This window comes from Micromesistius poutassou, assembly GCF_964030765.1.
Source record: "Micromesistius poutassou genome assembly, chromosome: 11".
NCBI classification, from domain to species: Eukaryota; Metazoa; Chordata; class Actinopteri; order Gadiformes; family Gadidae; genus Micromesistius; species Micromesistius poutassou.
In genome coordinates this window covers 11,395,267-11,408,541 of record NC_140281.1, presented here as the reverse complement: position 1 = coordinate 11,408,541, position 13,275 = coordinate 11,395,267, and the positions used below count along the sequence as shown (strand labels likewise).

At 47.1% G+C, this 13,275-nt stretch overlaps 1 protein-coding gene across 1 annotated transcript in view; it reads left to right on the top strand.

Moving 5' to 3' along the window:
* Nucleotides 1-2,517: 2,517 nt before the first annotated feature.
* The window catches only part of ahrra (aryl-hydrocarbon receptor repressor a), a 46,151-nt gene continuing 35,393 nt past the window's right edge, over nt 2,518-13,275 (top strand). The window contains exons 1-3 of the mRNA XM_084474997.1: nt 2,518-2,658; nt 2,975-3,067; nt 4,717-4,898. Coding sequence (XP_084331123.1) covers nt 3,006-3,067; nt 4,717-4,898 — 244 coding nt within the window. The 5' untranslated portion in view covers nt 2,518-2,658; nt 2,975-3,005. The remainder of the gene's footprint in view (nt 2,659-2,974; nt 3,068-4,716; nt 4,899-13,275) is intronic.

The following is a 13,275-nucleotide window of genomic DNA, read 5'->3' as shown; positions in this document are numbered from 1 at the left end:
GTTGGACCAAACTGGCCTCTGAATGAGGCCCAAGTCAGCCTGTGGGTAGAACCATGGCTCCAACAACCCTTCAGTGCTATGAACCGGATAGAAGAGCACTTTCTGGTCCGGTTGAGTCAATAAAGATACAGGACTCTTTTCACAGAGGTGTCCAAGCGAAGCTAACCAAGGTAAGGCTTTTGAGCCATGCTTGAGCGCGGTGAGGAAATTATTTGTGCTTATTTTAGTCATCTGTATCCAGATATATATATATTTTTCCTTTTTGCCTCACTTTGTTTGTTGTGTTGTGGGTTGTGTGGGTACTTTGGGGGGCATACACCCTATCACCAAATAGTATGAGCTATACTAGTTGTTACCAAACTATTATATTGTGTGAAAGGGGTCGATTCGTCAGGTCTTCATCTTCATCAGCAGGGGCCACTGGTCATGGTCGTCTTCTCCTGGACAGTTTTCACTTTATTTATTTGTAACACTTAAAATAATTGTGCCACCGACAACCTTTTTTCTTTAACTGTTTTTATTATTGTTTTATTCAATATACCATTGAATCTGTGTACATTCATTTCATAACACAATTGTTATCATCAAGGAATTATAAATGGCTACTTTACATGCGCAAGCATGAATGGAAAGAGGACCACAATTAAAATAATAAGCACTTAACACTAACTAATACAAGCCCACCTCGTGGACAGCGCCCCGCCAAGCGGAATTAGCACCAGGTGCACTATTTATGTCTGATCGGCGTGCTGGGCAGGTGACTTATTCAGCCAATCAGAAAGCGCAATTGTAGTAACCAAGTAGAGTTGTTCATTATGAGGAGAACGCCTGGGCAACATTATTTGAGTGCCTCAAGCTAGATGTGACGAGCCTTTCCAGCACCCTCGGGTGAGGTTGATTTGTTGGCTTATGTTTCTCCTGTAAACATGAAGGTGTTTCGTATGCCATGGCTTAGGTCGTTTTCTCTTCAAGACTTGAAGGGGGGGGGGACTTGTACCAGTTCTCTGGAGTAAAATTGTATTCCTTGTTTTGATTTCACGCGCGCGCTTGTGTTCCCAGCGCATGCGCAATGACCCCATAACAGCTGGAGGCGCGCTACTGTGTTCTATAAGCGATACACCAAGGGGCCTGCCCTGGCTTTTGTGTTGCCACCTTTATATTTAAGAGGGTCGTTCTGTGCTTTTTTTTTTACGATTTACTCCTATCTGTCTGTGGTCTGTAAAGATATGATGACCGATATGATTTACGGTAGATCTGTGGATTGCAAAAAAGAGCGCGGACTGATGCTAGCGCAGCATCGTTGCCGAATTTGACTGATTCCTGTTTCCTCGTTCGTTCCTCGTTGTTCAAGAAGACACGCCACGCTGGAAAGCATACCATAAAGAAATGCATAATTTATTTTTCTAATAACAAAAAAGGTAAATGCATGCAATACCTTTAAAAAAGGCCTACATTAAACATGTCACGCTTGTTTTCCTTCGTTTGTAATTTTACAGCTACTTATCTTGAGGGTTAGGCTATGCCTGTACCTATATTGAGATGCATGCCCCACAAACAACATTTCGTAAAGCAGCACACAGGACTAGGCCGACATTGTAGTAAATAAACAAAAAGGCTAAAACGTTACATTTCATTAGCATTTGACTCGGGTGAATAGAAGCCACTAAGAAAGGAGACAAGCAGGAACTGTGTTAGGAATTTATTCGTCACCAATAAATTGCATATAAATGTACGTAGGCCTATATATAATTCTAAAAAAAACACAAAAAATATACAAAACAATAGCCATAAAGGCCTACACGTCCTACGTAACCTAGGCAATACTCCACCACACCCTGTGGAGCGCAGAAAACAACGCCCGAAATGTTCCAAGTATACATACACCAACTTCATATGCACGCAGTATCCATCGAATAAACAACCAGAACAAGAATCCCCCTCTTCAGTCCTCAGAGAGAGAGAGAGAGAGCAGTATCCAAACGCAGCCGGGCCATTCTCCTTAAACGAGCCGTTCCTTTGGACATATCCTCTCCTCTCCGCCGGGGCTAAAAGCGTCAGCACCGCGCGGGACTCCTCTGTGACTCACTACCACGGAGGAGATCCGTCCTGCTCTCTGCCCCTCGCGTGTGATCCCTCCCCTCGCTCGGCTCAGAAATGTCCGTGCGCGACGACCGTGCGCGCCGCGACGCGCGTCCATACGTGCTCACTCACTGGCTGCGCTGCGATGACGAGCGCTCTGAGCCGCAGATGTGTGCGTGCGTGCGCGCGCGAATTTGTGTGTGCGTGCGCGCGCGCGCGAATGTGTGTGTGCGCTCCCCTGGTCTGTTTGCGAGGCGGAGAGTTGCGTGCGAAGAGCTCGACATGTCATTCAGAGGAATCCGCCACCTGAAACGCGAGGAAGTGGAAGGCGACTCAATTGCTTATAAAGCATCACACCACATCTGCCCCGAGCATTGCACGCCGATGAAAACATCAGCTAGGAGCTCGGCGCTGGACGTTGGCGTTATTGTATTTTTCCTGGGAATTATCATAATTGTCATTTGTTCATATACTGAGTCAGTGTATTTGGGAAGCCCCCTGCCGCTGTTTGACCGTTTAACTGAATGACCCAAGAACAAACACTATACTGGAATTAACTGATAATCACACCGTGTCTTGGTAAGCGATTATGTGTTTTGTTGTTCTTTTTGTTTACTTTCTTGCACATCCAACGTCTGACGTGTAAACTTACATTATGTATTTGGTGTCCTCTACAATTATTATTTCAATCGTGTGCTGTAAATAGATCCATAACAATTTACGCACGCATAAACAAATTCAATAATTACACTATTATTACTACTTTAACTAGGCCTACCATACTACGATTACTACTATATTTTTCATTTACTCAGCTGTTTCTCACCCGTTTGATGTTCAGGCTCTGGGGTTTTGGTTTGTGCTTTGGAGTAAAGTTGTTGTCTCCCATCGACAGCGCACCTGTTACCTGCACGGAGCGCCAAAGCATGATTCCTCCGGGAGATTGCATGTACGCGGGACGCAAGAGGAGGAAACCCGTCCAAAAACAGTTAAGAACCACTTCTATAGATCCTTTCTTATGTAGTATTATTGTTATCAGTTAACTCAAGGGCATTGTCCGACCGTTTATTATTACTGTATATGTTTTGTAACTTATGGATTTACTTTCTGTGATGGATGCGTTGAAGTTTAAACCATTAAGTTGAGGCAATCTGTTTTCATTTGAGTTGTTTTGTAAATTAACTTCAATAGCTTTATTGGTGGTAATAAAAAGTGAAGTGATATAGAGATGTGGAGACCTGCTTTAAATATTGTTTTGGGTTGGTTAACTTCTGCTATTTATGGCCTTTTTTTGTATGTGACGGAATTTGAAGATACTTGAAGTTATTAAGTCATTTAAGCAGTGCTTTGTGAAGTTTTTCCAAACAACGTAACCCAATTATTTGACAAACTCACTTTAAACCTGTCACACCTTGAACTTTGACTAGGCTGCAAAAGTAAATAAATCAAAAACATCGCTATTGATCAGGATGCAAAACTATTTCAACTCAAACGATAATGTGCTTAAAAGTTAAGACTATTTACAAGCAAATGCACTCACGGTCACACACACTACAGTGATAGCAGATCCCTATGAGGACAGCGTATTGTTGTGCTCCAAACACTTGCCTCTCCGGCCAAACTGGCCTTGTAAAGGCCCACAATGTTCTCTTCAACAAATTATACTTGCATAGTATAAGTAGAAGGTTTTCGACCCATAATGGGCGCCGGTTGCACGCCCACAGCCAGTTGTCTGCGAGTGGCGAAGCCGTGAGCGAGCAGGGAAGTCAAGTGAAGTCTACAGTGAGATATGTGGAGCGCAGTCCGCCATATTAGCTTGAGTAACTCGATTTAACCTTGGCAATAGCCTCGGCGTGGACTATATAGGTGATATAACTGGTCTGTATCACTGTTGGGATATCAACAGCTTCTGACAGCCTCTCTCACATGGCACAGCTTCACACTTTGCTTTATTAGAAACTAGTTACTGCCCCATTTGTCTGTAATGGCTTTCACTCCGAGGACCAAAACGCTCTCTGTGGGCTGTGTTTCTACTGGGCATTTATTGTCTATTCATCTTCATAATTGGGATTCAGTGCATAATGCACATATAATGTAGCTGTGGATGGTTCATTTAGAAGCGATTTCCCCTGAGATTTAAATTAGAGTACTGTCTTGATAGGCAGCCAACTCATAAGGTTTTTTTTTTTAAATCTTATCAGGAAGAAGGTATTGATATCATCACCTACTGCCTGTTTTGCCAGAAAATGTTGTCTGTATGGTTGGTTATTTGTGTCTCATGTGTGTTTCAGCGATACTTGATCCTCGTGTGGTAATGACTACAAACTTTATTATGTGCTCAGTGAATGAGGTGTCATCTCCCCCTCCCACTCATACATGCACACAATATTTAAGCAGTTTGGGTGCCCCAAAAAGCACTGTATAATGTAATGAATTATTATTATTATTATTATTGTGAATTGAACGGGCTCTACCCTTGTGTATTTTACAATGTGCAGCCATTTGCACGCATACTATTTGTATTAAGTGTGTCTGTGTCCTTCTTTGGTGTAACCAACCCACGCCGCTAACGCCATCCCCCCCCTTTTCCCCCCAAACCCCTGTCCGTCCGTCCATCCGTCCGTTCCCAACCACCAGGAAGCCTTCGTCGTCCAACGAGAAGACAAACCCGTCAAAGCGCCACCGGGACCGTCTGAACGCCGAGCTGGACCGGCTGGCCAGCTTGCTGCCCTTCCCCCCCGACGTCATCACAAAGCTGGACAAGCTCTCGGTGCTGCGCCTGGCCGTCTCCTACCTCCGCGTCAAGAGCTTCTTCCAAGGTGAGCCCCCAACCGCCCCCCCCCCCCACCCCCGACCCGACAGCTCACCCGCCTGGCATACCGTACGTAGCATGTGACATGGGCCGAGGCGTGAGACTCGGCGGCAGTTGGTTCCAGTTTGAGCGCTGTGTTTTCCCAGGCCCAAAGACATGATCGTATGAAAGGGAGATGAGTGTCTGTAAAGTGGGCCGACCTGCTTGGCCATTATAGCCACTCTGTAAATGTTTGATCCTTCCATTTGCTTTTCGAGGGAAGTCATCATCGTATTATCTGGACTGAGTTTGTGTGTTGAAACACAATTATATTTCATTCATGTTCCCGTCAATATTTCTGACAACACACAGCAGTAGTGTGCATGTGTTTTTGTGCACGAGAGTGATGGTTTTTTTCATCCCTGTGTGTGTTTATACTATTGTCCTAAAGTCTGGCGGTCTAGCCTGTTTGTCTGGCCCTCAGTCTGCGAGACAGGCTGTAGTATGAACTTGTGGCCTGTGTCCGAAAGGCCTGCTGGCTTTCACTTTTTCTTCAAGCCTCACACACACAGACACAGACACAGACACACACACACAGACACAGACACACACACACACACACACACACACACACACACACACACACACACACACACACACACACACAGGAAAACTGACTTGCACATGATGCTAGTGGCCTGAAAAATAGGCAGCACTGCACACACTGAATGAACTGCCCAATGTCCAAATGTATTTGCTTCTCTCGTCCTACATTTGTTTCACTGCGAGTGTCTAGTGAACGAGGTTCATACCCTGTTAGTGCAGAGAGCACACCCCTGGATGGCTTCTGAATTACTGTAGGGTCTCTGAAGCACTCAGACAGTCATGGGGCGTTTCAGAGCGCTTGCTGCTAGTTGCAATGCTGCGCTGTCAAAACATTGGGCTGCAGGCGAGGGTTGATGTGTCAGAGAGGAGACCAGCATCTGTCCACCCCTGTTGGTAGGGAGATACCCCAGGCAGCACAGAATGCCTTATCAAATTCGGTCGAATAGATGGCTGTTCCGCAATGCTATATCTCCCTTCATCATCTGTCATACTCAGGCAGCAGCCAACACACACACATCCACATGCACGCACACACACACGTCCACGCACAAACACATGCATCCATACACCCTCTGCTGGTAGGTTCACAAGCACAACCAAACTGTGCTTAGTGCTTATTTGCGTTAGCAAATTATTTGCGTTAACGCAATGTAACAGAGCAGGTAATAATCCCATTCTTGCAGAGTTTCCTGTATGCATTAGCATTGTTAAGGGCCATCGTTCTGTCATGAGCTTTTGGGGAAGTGAGTCAGGTTGTTTGGGTATTTTACTTTTTATCAGTGAAAGAAAAACTGTTATAAAATAATGTTTTTTTGTGAGGTAAATTCATGTCAGATACTATTTTCTGGATACCCCCCCTCCCCCAACCCCCTCGCGGGTCCTGTTGACATTGGTAACAGTAGTCCACAGCTCGGCTGTCCTCTGATGCTAAGCCAATCAGATTGAGGAGAGTGGAACGTGAGGGATTTGTGAGTAGCATGAGCTGTGGCCCCCTTACGGCTCCTGCTCTACTCTCCGTTCACAGCGGCAGGTTCTGTGCCACATGACCACACCATGAGCAGTAGAAGGGCATTGTACTGTTTGGTGTGATAAGGACAGGTCCCTCCCAATTGAGTCCTTTGTCTTTGTTTTTTTTTGTGCACCTTCTTTTTATTATTATTATATTATTACCATACATGTTTATATGTATGGTAATGTGTATGGTTTATATGTGTATGTATGTATGCATATATATATATATATATGTGAGGACAGTCAATCATTTTAAAACTTTGCGGTTGAATATCACAAGTGGGTGCCGTTGAATAAGGAGGAGTGCTGTTCTTGATCTTTGTGGTTTGAAATGTCCTACATGTAGAATAGTGTCTTTAGGGCTGGAACATATAGACGTGTTAGTGAGTTACGTGGTTGTATTTACCCGCAGTAACATTGTTGAATGTCAGAGTACTGAATGTTCAGATGCGAGGGGAGGGAGGAAATATCAAAGGCAGGTGGAGGGGTAATAAAGACACGGGGATGTAGAAACGCAAGGAAGGACGTCTCGTTCCCCAGCTCGCCTGAGACATGATGTGACTGTCCAAGGTTGGAGCACAGCAAGCCGTTTACACATCATGTCAATTGTGTTGTAGATGCAAATATTGCTTGTGTGCGTGTGCGTGTGTGTGTGTGTGTTTTGGGGTGGGGAGTTTTATCATTAGCTGTAATCTCTATTCTCTATTCTTGATCACATTTTCTCAGGTAGGAACAACACCCATTGTTGTGTGTGTGTGTGTGTGTGTGTGTGTGTGTGTGTGTGTGTATATATATATATAATAATTATTATACTAACCCTATATAATTGTTATACTTATCCCCTCTCTCTTTCTGTCTGTAATATATATATATATATTCATTATACAACTTATGAAACCAATTTAACCGAACCAAAGTACAACAAATCATAAATCCTGAATGCAGGAGCTGCAGGCTGATGACAGAGGTGATTTAGAAGTGTTTGGTGTTTTGGGGGGATTCACTGGCTCTTCCTGAACAGTCTTCACAACGCGCCTGTGGAGATGTGCTTGTGTTGTGTGCATGTTGACAGTAAGCAGGCTGGAGATGCCTCCCGTGCCAAGTTTCTGCCGTTGCCGAAATCGCTGAGCTCGTTAAATATTTACCCTGCGGGATTAACCATGGCTTGCCCCTTTGTCTCCATGCCCCAATTGTCTTTGTTCCACTCCTCCTTCCACCCAGTCCAAGGCTATTCTCTGACGATTTACCCATGTGCAAGGCTGTGTGTGCATGTCACCCTTTAACCGGTTCCACTGGGATCCCTGACACCTTAATAAATAATATCATCTGTGTCAATTAATAGATTGTGAATTAATTAGATGAATACTGCCGGCTACTTTTAGCTTCCCTATTTATAGTCATGTTATTAACACTCTGATATTCAACACATTAACTCAAACGTCTTCCAATCTTTAAATCTGTGACATTTCTTTGTCATGTAAGGAAGTGTGCACGATTGTGGCTGAGGTTATTGGTTATAAAATAAATAACATTACACCATACAGACCTAGAACAACAGTCCTAACCCTGCCACAGTTCCCCTCTTTAGACTCAAATCTGTGCTGCCACAGTGCATTAGTCTCCAACAGCGACGGGGTCAGAGGGCACCCTTGAGAGAGTTGTGTACAGGGATGGGGAATCCATTAGGGGATTAAAGATATAAACACAGGCCTACGCTACCGAGCCAATGGGGCGCATCGGTGCTCGAGCAGAACAGCAGGTAACGGTAGCAGACACACACCGCAAACTCTTATGTTGTGTGTGTGCGTGTGTGCCTCACAACTCGGACATAGTGTGTGTGTGTGTGTGTGTGTGTGTGCGTGTGCGTGCGTGCGTGCGCGTGCGCGTGTATATGCGTGTGTGTGTATTTAGTGTAGAGAATGGAGGTCAATGAGTACAGAAGTAGCTGTTAAAGAACATAAAGAACTGACCTCGAGGGCACTATGAAACGTAAATGGATGCTAATGCACAGCTCGTAATAAGCCTGTTATTTTTTTTATTAGGATATTTAGCGAGTAATGCTAATGCATCGTTAGCCTGTTTGTTTCCGACTGTATTCTTTCTCGTTTTTATTCTTTCCCTCCCTATAAAAACTCACTGTGGAGACTCTCTCCTCTGAGCGGATCACGTGTGTGTGTGTGTGTGTGTGTGTGTGTTAGTGACTGTGTGTGTATGTTAGTGATTGTGTGTGTGTGTGTGTGTGTGTGTTAGTGACTGTGTGTGTATGCGTGCAGCGGAGGCTATTTTCAATATGGCTCCTACAGGTCTTTGATGGGGTGCCGCTGGGACCTCTTCGGATGGCGCCTGTCGACAGCTCCGGCCTCGCCCCTCGTGGCTCGGCGATCAGATTTCCTCCGCACTCCGCCCCGTGGGCTACAAATGGCCCTGGAGATGATCCATATTTACTCCCCCGTGCCCCCCCCGACCAGCCCTCCTCTCCCTTCCTATCATCAGCTCACATCCCTCCATACGTCTGGGTCTATCCCTCTAGATGCCCCCACGTCTCCTTCTCCTCGGCACCCTAAGGGGCCTCACCCTCCATCGCCCTCCATCCGTTCCCACTGTACGCTCCGCCTTGTTTGTCCTGCCGTCTTGGGTCTTGTTTCTCCCGCACATCCGTCTGCCAGCCCGTCTGTCCATCTGTGTGCGTGTTCTGCTTTCCCACCGCCGTCATTACGGGTTAAGGTGGCGCTGTGTTTACATTCCAGGTGTGTGTTTTGTGCCCAAACTGTCACAGCCCCACCTGCTCTGAGCTGTCCATCAAGTTTTGCCAACACGCTGACGGGCTGGTAAGCAGGATTAAATGTGTTGCACGTTGTGGAGAGCATGCGTGCGGCTTTCTGAAATGCCCACTTGATGATGATAGATTGCACATATTCATCCATTGAAGCTCCCTCAAGTCAAGTGCCCTAGAACACACGCACGCAATACATCAAATACCTTCTCAGACACACATAGACACACAGCCAAACAGACAGGCAAACGCGACATCACCCGCGGCGAAAGACAAAACCTGAACAGGCTCCCAGCCTCTGGTTTATCGATCGCATCTCTGAAAGAAATCAGACCCACTCAAACAGCATGGCCACTCAAAGAGTCTTTGTGTCTGGGCAGCAAATTGTCTGTCGTTAGCCCGGATCTCGGTGGTCGTTGGAAGGAAAGAGGAAGAGAGAGAAGCCACAGAGCCCACAGGCTCACGCAAGGCCACCCTCAGGCACGTGGGGGCGGGCGGGGTGGTGGTGGTGTGAGGGGAGGTGTTTGGGTGAGCAGACGATTTTTTTTTAACCAGTCCAAGCAATGCACGCTATAGGGAGAGCGGAGCACTAGGACATATTCCCTGGATTTAGAATCATCTCATTCAGCTACTTGATTTGAAATCTTCCTCTTTTGGTTGATCATATCTTAGTGAGTTAAAGTATAGTCCAGCTGGTGTCAAGCTTTGGATTCCCCCCATTAGGAGAAACAAGTGATTGTGGTCAAATTTTGTCAGCTCTGTTTGTTGTTTGAATCTGGCCAAAAGGAGGAAGTGCAATAGTTGTTCTATATTTGTTTCTTTCATAGAGTTGCAGCACAGTGGAAATGGGTCCCAAGTTCATGCATAGATTTCTGTCTGCTAAACTTTAGCTGACCCGTGACTCTTTGTCGTACATACATCAGTCCTCACCGGGGACAAGGCCACGATGGAACGGAAGCAAATAGCATTATTTGTTCAGTGTGTGTGTGCGAGTGTATATGTGTATGTGTGTGTGTCTGTGTTTGTGTGGGTTGCACTCCACTTTCTTCTTCTACAGAGATTCGTTGTTTCTCTCCCAAATTCCAAGAGGATCTGCAAACAAACCTGAGGCCTTTTTAACAAACAAACTATGAAACATCCTGGAACAGGGCTTCATTATCTTACGTCAACACGCAGGTGGTGCCAACGGTTACTTTATTTATTAGGTCCCCCGGCACGCCAGCCCGCGCCGCACTCCCGCCCCACCAGTGGTACATCGGGGCAGTTGAACGCCACGTGTCAGAACAGGGCCGCCGGCGGCAAAGCGGAATCTCCGGTTTTCCGTGCATGCCGCGCGCCGACGCTAAGTTCCTATTTTTCTCCAAACAGATAAAACTATCATCAACGACACATCATTGTGGATTATTTGTGTCCCCTACACTTCCCTTCTTTCTCCCTAGTTTATACAGATCTTTCTCTTAACCGCCGCCCCCCCCCCCCGTGCCTGTGGGTATCTATGTATGTATCGCTAACCGTTCAGAAGAGCAGAGGAGAGTCCGGGCAGCCACAGTGCGTGCGGTGCCGCTCCCTCAGTGGTGTGCGTGCGGCTCTCCTTCCTCTTTCCCCGGCACGCCACATCTGTACTTTCACGGAACCGCTTCTGTATACACAGTGGTGGACGTACGCCCCCCCCCCCCCCCCCCCCCCCCCCCTCGCACATCCCCAACGTAAATATTAACACGTTCTCCGCTGCGACGGGAAACATGAACGCCGACGCGCGAGGCTCAAGCCCCGTTCAGGGGGTCCGAAAAGGCACGTCCTCAGGGGGCGGTAATCATGTGACAAGAAGAGGGATGTGCAGCCCGTCTGTAACGTAAATGTTAACGTATTCCTTCTGCTTTGACTAACGACGCAGAGTCGACGGACGCCACCCGCCGCCGCCGCCGCCACGCACACTAGGTCGCACGGCGGTTTCGTACACCACTCTCTCTCTCTCACACTTGAATTTTTCATGGGTGGGAGCTTGGGGGGGGGGTCTTGTTTACCCCCCCCCCCCCACCACCGTTGCTCCACCTCCACCCCCAAAAGCTCTCACAATAGCTGTGGCCCGGTGTGAGGCCAGCCACACTAATCCCCCGTGTACGTGAAGGGTCCTGAATGGAGCAGCCGACGCGTGTGTTTAGGGTCCTCACAACCCGCTCATTAGCGGCGCTACTCAAAGGCGCCACGCCGCTTTTTGTCTGCCCCCCTCCCCCCCTTGTGCCACAAGCACCTGCGCTATGCTTGAGTGGACTTCCCTCCCCCCCCCCTCACTTCCATCCCCCCTAACAGAGCCCCAACAAAGCCGGGAGTCGGGGCTGGGGGGTTTCAACAGGGCTAACCACCCCCCACGACCACTGATCACAAAAGGCCATAAGTGGATTACTCAAATCAGTGTCAAAGGGACCGCCCCCCCCCCTCCCCTCCATGTCGTGTCCAATGTTAGACGCTAACTGTGACAGCAAGTCGCAGCAAAGAGGTATGCCGAGATGTGTACGTTGTTTGTGTGTGTGTGTGTGTGTGTGTGTGTGTGTGTGTGTGTGTGTGTGTGTGTTTGTGTGTGTGAGTGTATGGCTGGGTGTTGGGTGTGTGTGAGCTGAGTGTGCGGGGGCCGATTTGAGGGGCAGCGCATGCAGAGAGAGCAGCAGCTTTGTTGGCCCAACACCATTGTTGGAGGCTGTCTGTCGCAATCTCTATCAGGGCTACTGACGGGTGCGCCTGGCCTGGCTGCCTGGTCCGCGCATGGAGAGGAGGGAAGCGAGAGAGCGGCAAAGAGGGCTAAGGAGAGTGCCCAGGAAAACCAGATCCCAGATAACCATATGTAGTTTAAATAGATTTGAAGCATTTTAAATGCCGTCATGATAACTATAATTACAGTCAGATCTTGTTTGAAGACATCCTACTTCCTCTTTACTATCACTGTTTTCTAAGAAGGACATAATTCAGTCGTGCATTTCGCCCAGCACGCCACGACTGGGCCATTCAGCATTTCATCGCGAAAGCCGTGCAGAGAAAAGACAAATGATGCTCCATGCAAACCAAAAGTACGCCCTCTTTAGGCTTGCCTGCGTGAAATGGACCGATGAGGTAGTCAATCAGCCTTAATTGAGTTGAGCCTTTCTCTGTCATTTGCCCGGATCTTAAGCCACATGATTGGATGACAAAGGACCAATTGACCACAGGCCACAGCTCAACTCCCTTGAACTCTGGCGGTCCCCCTGTCTCAAGGCATCAGCAGTTCCCTCCCAGTGAACACCCAACACCTATTAGCTACTGTGCAACCAATTTAAATGGCCACCGTCATAAAAGACTCACTGGTGTCAGTAATGCGATCTGCTGATGACCGAACGGAGCGGACGGAGAGAGGCTATTCTCATCGGGCTGATGAATGAACCCTGTGACACTGTTGATCTGACACAATGCAGGGTAGCGTCTTACCGTGAAATCAATTTACTAGACGGCCATTAACGTGAAAAGCAGACATAGACAACAATGGTGTCCACGCTGTTTAACAAAGTGCCACCGGCTGACGGCTAAGCTAACTACTTGTTTTTGACCTTTCTTTTCTTTAGAAAAAACAATTTTCCCGGGGGCAACATGTCTCGCCCTATGATTGTTACTGTATGCTTGGGCTATTCTGCATATTGTGCATTTCTTCCATGTGGTTTGGTCCATTTGTCTTGATTAAAGCATGGACTGGGGCTCATCTGTGAACAAAGCACGCCGCTATTCACTAATGTAAATCGATATGTTTCGTGTGGTTGGAAATGAAGCTCACCAAAGGTGGCATATGACCCCATGCAGTTCGATAGGCTAACTACTATTCGCAAATGAGGTCCTCTTTCATCAGCATTTGATACAGGAAAAAGGGGAGTGGGGTGGTGTGTTTAAAAATAAGGACAAGGTGGTTAATTTCATGGCAGAATAATTGACAACAGGCAGAAGGCTCTTGTTATCCTTAAGAGATGGGTTAACTGCAGTTTGTGCCAACAGAATA